The 18,703-nt window shown below is 45.1% G+C and overlaps 2 protein-coding genes across 2 annotated transcripts; both read right to left on the bottom strand.

The window, feature by feature from the left end:
• Positions 1–2,524: 2,524 nt before the first annotated feature.
• LOC308308019 (leukocyte cell-derived chemotaxin 1-like) lies at positions 2,525–7,696 on the bottom strand (the record flags this gene model as incomplete). Its single annotated transcript, XM_080753375.1, has 6 exons — positions 7,598–7,696; positions 5,884–6,024; positions 5,654–5,767; positions 4,587–4,740; positions 3,350–3,513; positions 2,525–2,764 (listed from the first exon to the last, which is right to left on the bottom strand). The coding sequence occupies exons 1-6, from the start codon at positions 7,649–7,651 to the stop codon at positions 2,525–2,527; spliced, it is 867 nt and encodes a 288-aa protein (XP_080609501.1). The 5' UTR covers positions 7,652–7,696.
• A 2,167-nt stretch (positions 7,697–9,863) lies between these two features.
• On the bottom strand, positions 9,864–15,314 carry LOC308307542 (protocadherin 8; the record flags this gene model as incomplete). Its single annotated transcript, XM_080752808.1, has 3 exons — positions 9,864–10,177; positions 12,311–12,509; positions 12,924–15,314. The coding sequence occupies 3 exons, from the start codon at positions 15,312–15,314 to the stop codon at positions 9,864–9,866; spliced, it is 2,904 nt and encodes a 967-aa protein (XP_080608934.1).
• Positions 15,315–18,703: the final 3,389 nt, after the last annotated feature.

Genomic DNA, 18,703 nt, shown 5'->3' with positions numbered 1-18,703 from the left:
CTCTACTGCACGGGACAAGGCGACACGTAAATAAAAAGAAAGGGCCAAACAGTGCCAGACCCCAATGAGCCACAAATTAGTAGCAAAAAAGAAGCAGTGATCAAATAATTAACTAGATTCAATTCTTGCCTTTAGTATATAAAGCTTCGTAGTACAGGGGATTACTGTCGTCCCCCCCACCGAACTCACACCGCGGCGCAGGAGCGACACGGAACGAGACAGTAGGGAGACCGACAGCCATCCCACCACGAGCCATTGACAGGCCACGAGCCCTTCTTGCCAACATTTCGAAATACAGAGTTAGAAAGTATATTAACAGCCCACTGTGGGCTTTATCAACTAGAGTAAGTACTCGCCCAAAACACACAAAGCCTCATAGTATAGGGGACCCACAACGGCCCCCCCACCGAACCCACACCGCGGCGCGAAAGCGACGCGGAACGGGACGGCGGAGCGGCCGCCACTGAATCCCACCATGAGCCGCCGACCGGCCGCGAACCAATATTGCCAACATTTACAAGCACAAAATGATATAGCGTTAACAACTCCGAGCCAAACACACAGTGCGTTCAGTGGTAGAAACAGCAAGTAAATCAAAAACGTACAATAATTTAAAACAAATATATCAGGGGAGGAAGAATGAACAAACAAAACTGTCTGAGTATCCGTGTTTGTGCACACGTAAAGAAAGTCTTGTAGAAGGGGGAATGTACGATGACGCATGAAACAATGAAGCGAGGAGAAAAAAAATAAAAAAACAAGGATAGGACGATGACGTAGTGGATATCCAGTTCCCCTAGCAAAGTCAGTTAGCGTCCAGCTAAAACCAGCTGGGCGGTGCAGCAAATCAAGCCTCCACCACAACAGCTAGCATCTGTGTTAGCATGCTAATCCGTTAGCATCGTTAAAACTCAGTCAAGTAACAAACACAGATTCACGTCCATTGTCCCCCAGTAAACAAATTAAATTACAGTGAAAGCACCCACTACTTGCGGTTAGTTGAGATGTATGTTTTGGCCTCTCCGACAGTTGAAAGCCGAACCTTGGCGCCGTTTTCTTCCGTTATTATCAATCTGGATGGGTAACGGAGAGATGGTTTGCGGCCCAGCTTGTACAACTCGGCCATGACATCTTTGTAGCAGCGGCGTTGCTCCATAACCTCCGGCGGGTAGTCTTCATAGATGGAGATTCTTTTACCCTCGTACTGTAGATCAGCTCTTCTCTTGCGTGCCTCTCGTACAACCGTTTCTTTGACTTGCAGCTTGTGGAAGCGGATGAGAACATGCCGTGGTTTGTCGTTAGCATCAGGCCTGGGTGCTAATGCTCTGTGGGCTAGCTCCAGCTCGGGTGGGGTAGGTAGGATCTGATCACCCAGTACTTTGACTAGGAAACTGGAGAAAAAGGTAGTCGGGTTGGAGCCGGAGCCCACCGTTTCACCCAGCCCAACTACTCGCACGTTCCAACGGCGACTGCGGGACTCGAGGTCCGAGGCTTTAGCACGTAGCTTAGCATTGGCCTCGGCTAGCTCTGCACTTGTAGCCTCCAAGGAGGTGATGCGGTCACTAACCAAGTTTGCGTTAGATTCCAGAGACTCGATACGGACCCTGTGGTCGGTAACAGCAGCATGTACAGCATCCAGTTTGGACTCCAATGTGTCAAGCCTCCCATTAAATGAGGCTTCAAGAGATTTACGATGTTCCTCCAGCAAGCTAGTGAGGGCCTCCATGTCCAGCGTGTCAGTGGCGTCGGCGGCCGCGGCAGCGTCTTTTTGTACAACGTCTTTTTTTGACAGTTTGGCCTGGTTTCTCGTGGCCATAATTTGTAGTCAAACTTAATAGTGTACTTTGTTTGATACAAAATCACATCCCTTGGGGGAGAATAGTGAGAATTTGAAGGTTTATAGGTGAAATAAGAGGGAGCAGATGAGAAACACGTCTACTCCTCACTCTGCATAACCCGGAAGCCCCAACAGCGCCCCTCCCTTAACATGTGTGGTCAGAAAAGGTACTACACAGGCTTGAGGCTACATACAGACCCACACACATACAAACAAACTAACATACCTACACACACGGCCACGCTATGGAGACGGTGTGACCACCGCTCAAAAACATTACTTAAAGGAGAAGTTCACCCCCAAAATGACTTTTTCTCTATTGATTACTCATGCCATGGAGACTTGAGTTCAATAATATTTTTTTGTATTTGTCGCATTCCTAAGACAAAAATGTGATTAGGCCTATAGAAAATTACCCCCATTGATTCCGGATGGGGACCCGGATGCATGGCCCTGGTTGGGGACCCAAATGAATGGCAGTGGATGGGGAAACCGTCAGGGTACTTTTTTTTTTTTTTAATTACATTTTTGTTTTAGGAATGCAACAAAAACCTCAAGTCTCCATGGCATGAGTAATCAATAGAAAAAAAGTCATTTTGGGGGTGAACTACTCCTTTAAGGAATAGATTTTGACGTATTTTTTTGGTAATGTTGGCGTGTCGTGAATGCAGCGCGTGTTTATTTTCTTTACACAACGCCTAATATGCGCGCCACCCACCAGCGGCATGGCAGGATCACGCGGCACGCCACCTGGCATCCCCTGTAGTTGTACGGCCAGGGCCAGTGGCCTCGCAGCGGCTCGCACACCCTCTGACAGTGGGTGTAGCTGCGTCGGCACTCGGAGCAGCAGATCCCCAGGTGGTCCAGCATGGGGTCAAAGGCCATGGTGCCTTCCTCCTCTCCCGCCGCGCCGCCGCCTCCCCTGCGCTGCTGAAGATCAGAAGCGGAAAAGTTAAGCCCGCGTCTGTTTGTCTTTATGTTTCAACACTCTGAGGCTAATTCATATTCATTTTGAATTCCAACATATCCTCCACAACGTCTTGATTCGCTCCAAAAATACGACTCAATTTCTTTCCTGAGCGAAGGGAGATTTAATGACTGTCGGGAGTAACGATTTTCACAGCGGTTGGTGGGGTCATAAATAACGGGAGGCTCTTATCGTGACCTGTGTTTGTGGCTGCTAATGTGACACCCACTCACCCGAACCATCACATCCCATGGAACTGATGGTAGACACTGAATGTGGGTTAGTCAATTTCCAATCTCATACTTATCTCTATGGGATTAAATTCACGGCAAGGCTGTTTACCCAAGCATGGAGCCATAAACTCATCCGTGAAGGTGTTGCAAAAAAGGGGGGAAACATCAATTCATAATACATTTCTTTAGGGGTTGCTTTAGGGCTCGGAATTACATCCCCTATGACTCTGATAGCTCATCTATAATTCAGCAGCAATGATAATAACCCTGTTTATCATAAACAAGAGTGCCGCGGACATGTCCCAGACTCACGTGATAAGGATTTTCAGGATTGAGCGCAGACCCCGCCGCAGACGACGCACCCTCCTCTTCCTCCGAACGGCCCGCCACGTCCTTCTCCTCGGCAGCTGGCTCAAACTCCTCCATGCTAAACTGCCGTTTGGCTCGCAGGGTGTCTCTTTTTCTCCTCTCTCCATCTGTTACGCCAGCCACAGGAGGCACGGGTATTGGGTCATCATGGACAAGACGCCATACATGTGTCCTCAAGAGCTCAATTCTACACGGGCAGGACCGCCTCGGTCGTCCTGAATAATTGAATTAGCTGCAGTGATATCACACACTCTTGCATATTTCAGGATCATCCTTTTTTAATGTAAGACTTTTTGTGTAAAAGTGTCTCCAAGTGTGTGGCGTGTGTTCGCGGCATTAGTGTATCGTGTAAGTGTGTTAACTTCCAAGACAAGGGCCTAAATTGTAAAAAGTTGTAGATATCATGGCCATACGGGAGGACATTAAATGGAGCGTGTTCATGTCAAGGTTGATGGATTCTCATAAGTAGGTTTTGAACACTGCAAGGGTTTGTATAATGTAGCTACAATATCACAAGTGGTAACACTGCCTAGGTTCACTCAATATGAAGACGATATGGGAACATATAAATATCACTATAACTACTTTGCTGTGTTGATATATTGATATCTGTATGGAAAATCCTGTCAAATGATCCAGTTCATCAATGTGGACAGCATGGCACTTTAACAGTTAGTCAAACTGATTATCCCAATGGCAGCCGAATGTGACAGTTCTTTTTTTCTTTTCTGCCTTTATGTTACAGTAGGAAGTGGAGATGGACAGGAAACACGGAGAGAGAAATGAGGAGAGACATGCAGTAAAGATCATCTGGAACTCCAACCCGTGATGCACTGTTAAGCTAGAGCCTATAGCGCCTGGACCGCTACACCACGGTCAGTTCTAATTATGGTATGGTATGGTATTTCAGTAATCTGGCTCGGTACTAATTACCTTGTTATTATGTAATTAAGCAACAAAATGGTGTCATCATTCACAATTAAAACAATTATAATGATATTCTAAGAATCGATTTATTCTAAATCTCCAGCCCAACTCCAGCCCAGCAGTATGGTCCTCAGAGTTAATTAGTGTATAAATATAATCAAATGGAATAAGGGTTAGGATTTTAGTGTATACACTATAGGCTACAGGACAAATTATGATAACGGGGAGCAATAATTAAGTGAACAGGGCCCACCTTTAGGATAGGTAGGTTGTATCCAGTAGATGGGAAGGTCCCCACAGAGGTCTAGGATTCGGGTACTAAGGAAGCCGGTGTCGTTCAGGGGCTGGTCTGCCGCGACCCAAATCAGAGACTCGCCATCATACTTCACCGGCATGATTTCATCTGTCTGACATAGGATTGAAAGAGGCTTCATTGTACACATGCATGTGATGCACAATTCGTTCCAACAAACACAAATTGGCAATGCTTGCGGGAGAGACGCACCGGGGGGGGGGGGGGTTGCTACTCTAGCGACCCCATACAAGGATGCCTGCCAAGTAGGGGTGTTGAACTTTGAGGAATACAGTGTTCCTCTGTATGCACTATAGGGTTTCTCAAAGTGGATGCTGTGACACCAGGGGTGCCTCTATAGTTATTACAACGGATCTGAGCTACGCTGTAGTTGGTGCGTTCTTTTTTGATCTGCACGAAATCGGCGCGTTGTGAGCTTGTAGATCGGCTATATTTTGGGGTGAATGTTCCCTCCAGAATAGAGGGATGCTGTGGTTCAAGTGTTTCTTCAAAGTCAGCCAGGACACCCATGACCTATATGACCCATTCAAATTGCATTATAAAACAAAATGGGGGTAAGAGTAGGTTATAAAGGTACGGTTATCTGTCCTAATGGAAACTGATTTTCTCCTTGTGACATTGTATGTTATAGATTTACATTTTTATGTACCTTAACATGTACCAATGTAATTCAGGGGTGCCGTGAATGAAAAGGTTATTTACAGGGGCGACCTGAGCCCTAAAAGTTGGGGAACCACTAGCGAGTAGGGGCTTGGCAGATACAAGATTACACAATCGTGTGGGGAAATTGGGGAATTTGCATTATGACTATAAATTTGAAAAATCTGGCAAAAATAAATATGTTTTAACAACTGAACATTAACAAGCAGCCGTAACTGACTTTTCGCACAGTGAAATCTTGTAGTGGTAATTTACAGAAATATACTTTCAGAGTTAAAGAGGGAGAGAGAGAGAGAGAGAGAGAGAGAGAGAGAGAGAGACGTGTGTTTCTATGAAGCATACCATACCAGGTCAAACATCAGTGACTCTTTGTTGTGAGTTCCCATGTCGGGAAGGTTGGCTTTGATTTCCGATTTTATATAGCACTTCTCCCCGCCGAAGAAGCGGATCCCTGTGATTCCCTGTATCAAATCACAGAGCTGCCATGTTTACACTCACACCTCCGCTACTTTCCTAAGCACATGCCATATTTGCGTTTGAGCTATTCCTGCTGGAGGGAAAATGAAGGGCAACTCACAATTTGAAAGTCGTGAATCTCCTGAGCTGCCTCGTCTCCACTCCCGGTCCTGAACCTCTCTAGGTTATTATCGGAGTCGATTTCCATTGACCCCTCCTTCACCTTCCCGTTGATGCTCATACTGTAATGAACATTATAAACCTGGTTGAATGCAAAGAATAATGTTAAAGACAGATTTATCAGGCGATTCATTTTTTTGTCATTTACATTCTGCCAGTACATCAACCTTAACCACATTAATCCTGGGCATCCTCAAGTTAAAGTTCACAACGCGTCACAAGTTGTAAATCAAGATTTTTCGCTATTCGTTCACAAAGTACAGTACATATGGCTTAAGTGGTAAAAGATAGATAGACCTTGATTGATCCCTGGGGAAATTCAGGTGTCACAGCAACGGTAAGCATGAAAAACAGGATTGGTACAGGTTAGGGCTGTACTCAATTAATCGTTGCGGCAATAATCGTATCGCAATTCCTTGCCGATAATCGTATCGATACAGAGGCTGCCATATCGATACGGCAGGAAATAAACTGTAAAGAGAACATTTCATTTGCATGAAATCCTTTGCATTTATCCATCAAAACATTATTTGTATTTATTTCCTTGCTTTATGTTTGTTATCAACTCGTGTTTTTCGAATAGATTTTTTAATTTTTTGATAATATATTGGTCAAAACACCAATCTGTGCTCTAGTACAGTGGTTCTCAAACATTTTTGGCTCAGGGCACCAATGTAAATAACTTTTGGTAACACTGCAACAATACAATAAGGTACAAATTCATACACGTAATTGTTACCTAACTTTTTTAATCCACAGCACACCTGAATTACATTGTTACTTTACAGTTACTTTAAATTCTGTTCAACCACTTATACCCCAGCATCCCTGTACTGGGATGAACATTCACCAAAAATAGCCGATCTAGAAGCTCACAACGCTGTGAGCTTGTAGATCTGCAATTTTTTGGTGAAGAGACTTGGTGTACTGTAGGCTGAAAAAGATGGCACCAAGTCGGTCCATGTGGTTAAACTGAAGTGATATTGATCAATTCCAAATATTATCCAAGTATTCTGTGCTGACACCCCTGGACTTGCGTCACGGCACCCACTTTGAGAAACCCTGGTCTAATAGACCTAACAGGTAAGATTAGAGACTAGAATAAAAATGTAATAGACTTGACCCTAGCCATATGCACTTTGTCTGACTCAGTTAACATAACGTTGCTGGTGTGTCCTCCTCCCTTTGCTAAAGAAAACAGACAAACTCTCTCTCTCCTGGACAGACGTTGCATTCTAAGCACCTACAGATTTGAATAGAGCACCACAGAGGATACCGCTGCAGACCTTGACAGAGGGATTTGCCCTACAGGGGAGCTCATTATGACACAAATAAATATTCAAGTATCCCTAATGAGGTAGGGCAAAGTTACCTGGCCCAAGTTACTCAAATGGAATTTAAAATGTGCAGCTTAGAATGAGAAACGTATATGCTATTTCAAGATCAGAAAATGTGGCATTTATTGATAGGCCATCTCAGCTGATGAGATCTCCTCCTTCGGCATTTTCATAAATAGTGAAGATGAAATCATTATTTTTGACCAGGTATGTGGGCTGATTACCACCATACGTAGCCTAGTAAGACTAGCCTTGGTGTATGTCATTATGTACTTGCATATCCTCATTCAACAGGCATGGCAACATAGTAATACTTACGTTTCTATCACTGACTTTCCACAGGTAGAAAGCTCCAATGGAGGCACACAACATCAACACTGCCCCGACAATGAGAGCTGCGGCTCCAAATCTTAGAAGGCGACCAATTGCTGCAGAGGATTGACTAGTCGATGTGCTGTATGCCTTAGAATAATGCAGTAAACCACATACAGTAGATTGTAAAATATGAGTGTCTGTTTACCATAATCCATAAATACTTTAGGCCTATGTGTCCAATTTTAGTAGACCATATAGTACAACTATATTTTGAAATGATGTAGTCTACAATTAGAATGATATCTTACCGGAGGCAAGCAATTTTCAAAATGTGAGGAATTTTCTTTCTCCGAAGTTTCTCCCATGTTGTTTTCTGTGGCCTATATTACTGTTGGTTCTCCCTGGTGTCCACAAGAGGACCATTTCACATGTGAGTGTGAGTGACGTGCGTGTGACGGAGCTGGAATTCTTCAGGTAGAGAAAGTAATCGGCAAATGTGCATGTGTCCTGACTTCTGAAACAAAGTAGGCTTCATGGACTGAAATAGCCTACTGTATGTATGCTATGTTTTGCTCCTTTAGCTGTCTCCACAAGCCTACTTCTCAAACATAAGACAAGAATATGTCATATGTCAGGTATTATAGGGATTGAGCAATTTGCCCTACTGTCTGGTAACATGATGCATGCATACAAGATTGACAATTTTTCCAGTGGTGGAAAGTAAAGTACTTTTACTTAAGTACTGTACTTAAGTAGCAGTAATTTTGAAGTACTTTGAGGTTACTTTACATGAGCAAATCCATTTTTTTCCTACTCCATTATATCTCAGAGGCGAAATATTGCACTTTTTACCCCACTACAACTATTTGAAAACGTTAGATTGTAGCGTTTGAGCATTATTAAAACATTTACTTTAAGCAATTAAGCCCTATTTTATGCTTTGGCTTTTCGAAAATAGTCTATAAGAAAATAATCTATAAGATTGCAATGCGTTGTGAGCTTGTAGATCGGCTATTTTTTAAGAAGTTTAATGTTAGAAACATTTGAGTACCTTCCCTTTGGTACTTTAAGTATATACAGTATTGATGCCAATACCTTTGTACTTTTACAAGTAAAAGAATGAAAACAGTATTTTTATATTGTGGAATTGCTATTTATACTTAAATAAATAAAAAAATCTGTGAATTTCTTCCACCACTGCAGTTTGGTTTAGTGTATTTAAAGGCATGTGTGAACACATGCACATACACAACTGTGTCTGATAATGGCTTTTCTGATTTGACAACAGAAGGGAGGTGATCTCTTGGCCGAGGTTACTTGCTCCTTATCATAACTTTAACAAGAAGGTGAACACATTGCTAAAGAGATTTAAATATGCACTGCCACCGTTGCTGGGAAACCGTTTGAAACACAATTTTGCGATAATTGGCAAGCTGCGAGGCAATCAGAAAAGGTGAAGGGATTCTTTGACCCTCGAAAAAGATGTAATTGAAACAGCATTTGATCAGCTGGATGTGTATGCAAATTAACACGGCACTGTAATTACATTGTTTTTTTACCTTGTAAAGACGATGACATCAGTTTGTATTCCACATCACTGTAGGCACAATCGCTTGAGGACCACATTGTATTTACTGTAGCTTATAAGCCCGTAAGGCAATTCGGACGTGCTCAGTTGTCTAATTGAGGTTATTCTGTGGGCTTCATGAATATTTTCTGGAGACGATAAGTCGTACTGTGCCTCTACCATTTCTCTTCAGATTGAATAAGCCCATATAACTGGAACTATTTCTTTGTGCTCTGGCCTGATTTATCAGCAGAACAATAGTATTCTGGTTTTGAATATTTATTTGTGCAACAATGTGACAAAATCTACCACAAACAGGGTAATCTTTGATACTTGATTGTTTTCCACTTCAGAAGGCCCCTTTCTTTTGCCTAATTGTCCATTGGTCATCATGCCCCTTAAATAGTAACACATGCTCTTCAAAAGTCATAATAAAATTGTTCTTTACATTGAATCATTATGAAAAATATATTATTGATATACAAAATCTTGCATATTACACATGATACAGTAAACAGTCATATACATTAGCCTATAAGAGCCATATAAGAGACAGAAGACATACAAAACACTGCAACAATCCAACATGGAGTCAATTAATGTAAAAGGACTATACAGTATAAAGGCAGAATTCCTTTTTGATTAGCTTCTTTTTGATCATTCGTTACACGGTAGAAACACAGGATTTGACACTGTACGGTTCTAGGAGTGTGAATACTCTGGAATGGAGATCTCATCAGCCTCCTGTATTCTGGCTGGTGTTGATGGACCAACAAGTATATAGTCAAATTCCTCGTGTTGGACTTTTTCGTAGACACTTTGCAGACCGTGGGTCTTGGGTAATTGAGCTGGACAATAGGCTTCTCTTTTGGCGTCTCGCGGAAGCGTCGCTGTCTTAGAGAATGTTGAGAGATGGGGTCCAGTGGCCAGGCTGGTGTTTGGCCTGGTAGCTGACGGGCTCCAGCACCGGTCAGAGTGGCCCAGGATCTTGCACTCACTTGTACAGGCCCAAAGATCTGTGGAAACAGTCACACTCTCAGAATGTGGAATGAATACTATTGCTAGCTTGAACAAGGGTATCTGGTGCCACCAAATGACAGTAGTTTACAACATCATGATTATGCATATGTATGGTCTTACCCATGTCACTTATACTAGTAAGACGCCCTAAGGGGCGAGAAGCGACCTCGCCCTTCGTGCACATGGGCACACGCGCATCCGCCTGGGTGACGGCAGACTGCTGGGCGAGCGCTGGCGATTTGGCATGGGATCAACTTTGACCAATTTCTTTTCTTCCAAAGACATCATAGATGTCTGAGCCTGAGGTCATAGACCACATGAGACTGACACATATATGGGCATCTGACATCATAGATGTCTGACGTCTTAGACGCGATGAGGAGCTGAGGCTTAATGTTGATGACATCAGGGATCTCCATATATGGGCATAAAAGGGATTATATTAGTGTGGTTGCCCTAACAGGGCATCATCTGGGAATGCCCATATATGGACATATTGTGTCAGTCTCATGTGGTCTATGACGTCAGACATCTATGATGTCGGAAGTCAATTTGCAAGTGTCTTGGCCATATATGGTGCATGAAGTGTGACAGACAGAAAGACAGACAGACAGACATGAGCTGCAGGTTGTCATACTAAATAGCGACCTACAGTCGCAATAATACACAATGTTAATTTATCTGAGTGTAGAAATGGAAATGGGGGTCCATTAAGGCTTAATCTTTACACTCTCTGGGAATTTACTGTGTTGATGGGTGACACCCTATTATGACATGAACATAATGATGTCAGTGGATGTTTATGACTCAGTATGAGGATATGTGTTGGATATCACCATTAGTTTCATTGTTCAGGGCTTTTAGTGTTTTCACTATGTAACATGATTATGATATTAGTTTGAAACAAATGATTGGAGTATGGCGTCGTTGTCGGGTGGAAACCATGTATGTCCAAAACCTTCCTTTTTTTACTTTTTTAAATGGCCGATCTACAAGCACACAACACCTATTTTCACTAGTTTTGTGCGACACTCTTGTATGGTGAAGTAGTGCTTTAATTTATGAAAAAAACATACAAATTTGAAACTTGGAGATACAAGGTTTTTGTCCGACAGTGGTGAGTCACGATAGGTTCAGGTTCAATTTTATTGTCACACACATCCATACAGGTACAGATACAATGAAATGCTTGTGCCAGGAGCACTCTCAGCCTTATTACACCAGTAAGACTCCCTAATCGGGAGATAAGCGACCGTAGGTCGCTTATCTCCACAAATAGGGCAAAAATTTGTTTTTCCAAAATCTTCCTGATCCATGTTGATGACATGAGTGTAGACATGCTGTGTAGTGATTTTCGTGATTTTAGGGCAAAATCTGTAGGAGCAGTGTCCAAAAATGTGTTTGTAAAAATCGGCCTGAAGGTGGCGCTATATGGGACAGATTCATGGTGATGGGATGAGTGTAGACATACTGTGTAGCGATTTGTGTGATTTTAGGGCAAAAACTGTAGGAGCAGTGTCCAAAAATGTGTTTTAAAAATCGGCCTCATGGTGGCGCTAGAAGAGGGCCATGTGAGAAATGAGGGGTGGGGTGTCCGCGTTGCCTTGGCGGACGAATAGGTACCGGCCCCGGCTCTCCCGGACCCTCCTAGCCCGAGTTACGGCATTTTATGTGAGCTGCAGTGGAGGGGGTCCTCCACTGGGGGCGCCACCACTTTTGCATCCGTTCTGGAGCAGCAGGAGTCGGTGGTCCCTGGGAATTCCCCGTGAGCAGCCCCGTTGGGGTGGTCATTTGGTCATTTTTGCACATTTGGTCATTTTTTACATCTGGGGGTCCCCCAGGGACCTGGGGGTCCCTGGAGCTCCGGGGGTCCTTGGAGGTTGTAGTTTGGCAGGCAAGGAGCGTGTGTGCAAAATTTGGCATGGATGGGGGCAACGGTTGCAGAGATATGAGCAGGGCAATAGTGTGACGTGTGAGGTGTGACAGACAGACGGACAGACAGACAGACAGACTGACTGACTGTGCAGGTTTTGATAGTAAGTGCGACCTACGGTCGCAACAAAGACATGGTCACAGTGACCGACAGGAGTGTGGACCCACATACCATGCAGATAGGCCTATATACTTACTGTTTATCGGTGGAGACTCTTTTTTGTGAACATCTCCACTTATGTCAGAATCACTGTCGTTGAAATCGCTGTCTCCCTTGCCGCTATCCTTTCCACTGATCTGGGGATCTCTCGCTGAAATGGTGGTGAATGAGTTGCCTTTCCATATGGTTATAGGCCTGAGGGTTTCTTTTCCATATCCAGGTAGTGTAGAGTAGCCCTGCAAGATGGAAAACACAACATCCACATCAAATTTAACCAGTGATTCAAACCCAATATGAATCATGACTGATGAACTGAATCATGATCGGTGAAGTGCAGTTTATTTGCCTTTTCAAGAGTATGGTAGGATATACTGTATGTAATGTAGAATGTATGTTTTCTTTGTCTTGTCTTTTTTTTTAATGCTGACCCTGGTAGCTGAGCTCCAAAATGTCCTATGCTCTGGCAAATACAGTCTATTGTATTCTATTCTATTACACTATTAGTTGATGATTGATCAGTCTCTCTGGGGTCTGTACTTAGTCCTCTCCTTTTACAAGCTCACTGTTGCAGACACGTGAGTTTGTAGATCTGCTATAACAGAATAGGGATCATTTGGTTTAGTCAGTTTGCAATAAGCTTGATTACTTACCTTCAACTTGCCCTCCATCACCCTGCTGTTCTCAAACATGGTCGCTTTCTGTCGGCCATCTTCACAGCCCGTCTCCATTGTGCTGGTGCCGGCCAACGGGGGCTTCTCTGGAAATGGGTGCACGTCAAACGTCTTGGCCTTGTGGCCGGCGATCAGCGAGTCGATGTGACCGCCTTCCTCGCTCTCCACGTCCGGCATGTCTTCGACCTTCTGGTCGTACGCCGCCTCTCTCTTCTCCCTTTTCCGGCGGCTGCAAGTGGTCGTGATGAGAATGATGGCCAGCAGGAGCAGGGAGCAGCTCCCAGCCAGGACGATGATGATGGCTATGGACATGTCCCACTCGAACAGCTCCTCGCCGTCGTTCTGGACCATGGAGGGCACGCTGGACCCGGTGCCCTCCGTGAAGCCGAAGTGTATGGTGGCCGTGGAGGTCAGGGCAGGGGTCCCGTTGTCACTGACCGTGACCGTGACTTTGACGCTGTCCGTCAGGTCGTAGGTCAGCTGACGGCTCACGTGCACCTTCCCCGTGGCCCTGTTGATGCTGAAGCCCAGGTGTCCTCCCTCGGCGATTTTGTAGGACAGCTGCGCGTTGATGCCCTCGTCGGCATCCGTGGCCTTTATGTGGGTTACCACGTAACCCGCGGGCGCGTCTTTGGGCAAGAAGACCTCAGCAGATCCTTTGTAGAGGACCGGCTCTATGATGGAGGGCTGGTTGTCATTCTGATCAACTATTTTTAGCCTGATGACAGCAGTGCTCTGCAGCTGGGGTGACCCCGCATCACTCGCCTGGACGTGTATCTCGAGCTGTTTCATGAATTCATAATTGAAGCTTCTCAGGGCATATATTGATCCGGACACCGAATTGAGTGAGACAAATGTGTTCATAGGGGAGCCCATTACAACGCTGTCTAAAAGTCTGTAAGTCACTTTACCGTTGCTGCCCAGATCGCCGTCTTTGGCCTCGACTGTTGTGATGTATGCCCCAGGTGCATTGTTCTCCACCACGCTAACTTCGTAGACATGTTTGCTGAACTGAGGGGCGTTGTCGTTCTCGTCGCTGAGTCTGACGGTGTACTGGAGGATGCTCCTGAGCGGAGGTGACCCGAAGTCCTCGGCCATCACCGTCAAGTTGTACTCGGCGATTTTCTCCCTGTCCAGGAGGGCCGCCGTCACTATCATGTAGCTGTCCTCGTGGGCTCGCTGAAGTTTGAAGTGGTCGTGGCCGTACAGCGTGCAGTGAACCTGACTGTTGATGCCGGAGTCTCTGTCCAGGGTGCTGATCAGCGCCACTAGGCTGTCCTTGTCCGCTGCCTCGCTGATGTGCGCGATGCCGGTGGTTATGGAGGTCATCGGGGTGATGCTGATCTCCGGGGCATTGTCGTTGACGTCTTTGACGTGAATTATGATTTTGCAGACGGAGGGGCTCGGATTGGAGCCCAGATCGGTCGCCTGCACGTCTAGTTCGTACGTTTTTTTGTCCTCGTAGTCGACCTGGCTCCTGAGCACCAGCCAGCCCGATTTATTTTCCACTTCAAAAAGTTCTCGGATCTCGAGAGAAACCTGTTTTCCGAATCCGTAGACGACCTCTCCGTTTAAGCCCTCGTCGGCGTCAACTGCGTTCAAGTCCAATATGACAGTGCCGACCGGAGCGTCCTCTGGCAAACTGACCGAGAAACTGCTCTGGTCGAAAACGGGCTTATTATCATTGAAGTCAGTCACTTTTATAGTTATCTTCGTTGACCCCGATCTGTGCGGGTTGCCTCCGTCTGTGGCGACCAGCTCCACTGTGTATGATGACTGAGTCTCCCTGTCGAGCTCTTTCATTAGCACCAATTCCGCATATTTAACCCCATCCGCTCTCAGGAGCACGTCAATGGAAAAATGACTGTTGACAGAGATCTGATAGCTCTGTATGTAGTTTGATCCCACGTCGGCGTCCACAGCCGGATCCAAAGGGACACGGGACCCCACCGGTGCGTTCTCGGAGATCTCCACCACGGACTCCCGGTTCGGAAACTCCGGAGAGTTGTCATTGATATCCTTTACCTCCACCTCGACGTGGATCAATTTGTACCGATCTTTTGAGAAATTTACGACGTCAAAAGTAATGAGACACTGCGGAGCGCGCCTGCATATCCTCTCCCGGTCGATGCGTTCGCCCACGGTCAGCTCGCCGTCGCTCTCCCTCACCCTGATGAACGTGTCGTTGAACTGTTTCATCATTCTGAAATTGGTCTTGGCGCCGCTGTGGTGAGACGACAGGCTCAAGGACATGTCCTTGGCGAGGTTTCCGATCAGCGTGCCGGGTCCGTCCTCCTCGTTGGTCTGGTAGCGCACGGTATTTCCCTCGGACTCGACCAGTGAGACAAAAATAATAACATGTTGAATCATCCATAGCATAAAAATCCAGCCTGTGAAGTTAACTCGCACCATCATCTTTCAAGGAGTTGTTATTTCTTCCCAGCGAGGCAGCCTCTCACGCGCTCTCCATCCAGCACCAGCATGCACCTGCTCCTGCTCTGAACTGAAACTGTGCGCAAAGTTACTTGCGCGCGCGCGCTCTCTCTCTCTCTCTCTCTCTCTCTCTCTCTCTCTCTCTCGCTCTCGCTCTCGCTCTCGCTCTCTCTCTCTCTCTCTCTCTCTCTCTCTCTCTCTCTCTCTCTCACCGCGCGGAGCGGAGCCAGCCGGTAGAGACGCGCAGCTTGTTGCCTCGCCCTCACTCAACACAGCTCCAAATTCTGCAGCGGCGGTGTTTATAGCTACAGCTCCTCATGCTAATGAGACCAAGTGTGACCAATCCCTCTCGCTTTAGAATATAAGAAAAAAAAAGCCCTCTTAAAACCCCTAAGCCTGTTTTGAGAGTGCCTATGGGGGTAAATATAGCAAAAGGAGAAGTGGGGGGAAAAAACATGCCATTGCTTGGAGGTATTTTTTTGCACTGTTCATGATCAACGTATAGGCTACAGCCATTAATAATACAGCTCAATTTATTTTCCACAAACGGCTAAATAGCCTACATGCTTTATAGTGTGCGTGCGTGCATGTGTGCCTTTGCGCAAGCAGAAAGTGCCCCATTCAGTGGTCGCCTCACATGTTCATAACATAGAATTGGGATACCTTTGTCATTTAAGAATTGGTGAACAATAACTGTATCCATCTGACAGTCACAGTGACCGTCAAGTTCAAATCTGCCATGTATACCCACATAATCCTGTTTTCTTTTCACAGCCTGTTTAATGGCTATAATCATGACTAGCCTATTCTGTTATATCCAAACATGCACTGCACATGATGTTTGGATATCATTTCAAGTTCAAGTTGATGGTGTTTTTCTTATTTAGTTTGCAGCACAAAACACAATGTAGCCTACTGTATGCTACAAAAACAAGCAAAAGTACTGTTATGCATGAGAATGGCATGTCCCAAATGTCATGACCCAGTAGTCAGAATACCGCATACTATATTGTTTGTAGTTTTTTCTTTCTTTATATTTTCCCCCCTGCATTTTCTCTCAATTTAGTTGTTTTTTGAATTCTCCCTTGTAGCCTCTATCACTGCTGACCCGACTGCCTGGTCTTGGGAGGATGACAAACCATGTGACCACGGTACCCTTCCTAGTTCCACTCCCCGCTGAACCGGTGCCCTGACCAACCTGTAGGAGTTGCTAGTGCAGTGACAGAGATTGACCACCCCCACCCACCCACGCAGTTGTGCTACTGTAGATGGAGCGCCCGGCCATGCCAGATGACAGGTAAGGTATTCAAATCTATCATTGGCAATGGTAACTAACACCTGTGAAGGAAGTAAGGAAGGGGCCCAATTTCCTTCCAATATGGCTGCTGTGCATACTAGGGCATACTGTACACGCTGCCACCCAAATTGGTTAAGCTGCACAAACATGACGCATTTAAGCTTTGCCAATCAGTGGTTCCAATGGGTTGGGTCAGGGGCGTCACAAGGGGGGGAAAAGTGGGACTGAAATACCAGGGCCCAAGGTGGAGGGGCCTTATTTATTTGATACTTTAGCTATTGAAAAATAGCAGATCTACAAGCTCACAGCCCGGCACCGAGTGCTGCGCTGTGGGGTTGTATATCTGCTATTTTTGAAAAGTCGTGAAAATGTGTGCATATCTTTGAATATGTGTATTTTTTAAGTGAACATTTGTAACTCAGATTTTGCTTCTGGGTGGGTCCCTGGAACGAAATATTTTGAGATGGGGGTCCGTGGCCAAATACATATCATTTTGGGGGTCCTTCACATGAAAAGGTTTGAGCACCACTGACATAACATTGGTTTTTCGAAAAACCTTAGAAGGATTTGAAATATACAAAGACTTACATAAATGTTCACAATCTACAAACTCGCGGCCGTGCTGTGAGCTTGTATACCTGCTGTTTTTCAATATTTAAAGCACAAAATAATTGAAGTGAATCCTTGTACCCAGGGCCCAGAATTTGGTGCAACACCCCTGCCCCAAACATAGAGTTAATGCATCCTCAGCAGACCCTGCGGACAGACGGATACAGATATTTATGCTTCTTGTAAACTTTGCTATTTGTTACGTAGCACACAATGCCAAATGTATGAATTGGCTAAGCGGCATAGACGAGCAGCAAAGCTCAGGTAAGCCGGCAATCAGAGAAGCTGGTGTCCACACTCCCCATCTGCCAACGCCATACAGAGATTCGGTGCATCTTCCCCAGACCCGCGGCAAGACAGATATAGACCGATTTCTCAGAGCGCCAACCATAACTGCAATGTCAAGCGGCACCTATGTGTGTGTGCGACACCGCAGCTACACGGCAGCGCTCTGGAAAAAAATATATATTCTTGGTTTTTCAGTTCTCGGAAACCGTTGGTCCCCGCAATTGCCATTCATTGGCTCTAGGGTTGGGATCCGGAACCGGAGGAACCGTAGGATCCAACATTGAGGAACCGGAATCGGTTCCATCACATTTGGAACATTTTCCGGAACCGTTTTTTAGCACACTGTCAGAGCTACTGTAGTATGTGGATTGACTTCACGTCTGCTATACAAACATTTTAATTTCAAGGATAACTCTGAATGAACAAATGGACCGTAAGGGTCCATTTGGTTCCATTTGTACACTCTCAGAGTTACAGACTTACAGACTCCATTTGGAACCCCCTATAGGAATCGTTAAAGGGAACCGTTAAGGAATCGGACCGTTAAGAGGGAATGGTTAAGAAACCGGAATCATTAAAATCCTAAAAGATCCCAACCCTAATTGGCACTGCACACCCTCAGGTCATATGAGAGACATACGGCATGTTTGGTCGGACAGGGCCCAAATTATGCTCCAGACAGACAGACAGACAGACAGACAGACAGACAGACAGACAGACAGACAGACAGACAGACAGACAGACAGACAGACAGACAGATTTTGTGAATGAATAGATAGATAGATGACTTTTAACTGAATTAATTATATCTGGTTGCTATAGGCTGTGCAATAGCTTCTACTAACCTGGCTGCATGTAAGTAAGTAGGTCGGAAGAGGGTGAAACTGGTATTGAGATTGAGTCAAATTGTAACCGTACCATGTTTCGTTATACATGTAGACACTACTGATTATTTGTATTATTTGTAGGGTATCTATGGAAGGAAACTGTAAAAATCACGATCACGAAATATTGATCTGAGGTATAAAGCTAATTCAGAATCTCAAAAACGTCTACATTTTAGATGCATACAAATCAAAATGATTATAATAATGGTTAACATAGGCACCGTTCAGGCTGCAGGTGATGTCGA

The sequence above is a fragment of the Nannobrachium achirus genome, assembly GCF_963921795.1.
Source record: "Nannobrachium achirus genome assembly, chromosome: 22".
Taxonomy (NCBI): domain Eukaryota; kingdom Metazoa; phylum Chordata; class Actinopteri; order Myctophiformes; family Myctophidae; genus Nannobrachium; species Nannobrachium achirus.
This window is presented reverse-complemented; position numbering and strand designations above follow the sequence as displayed.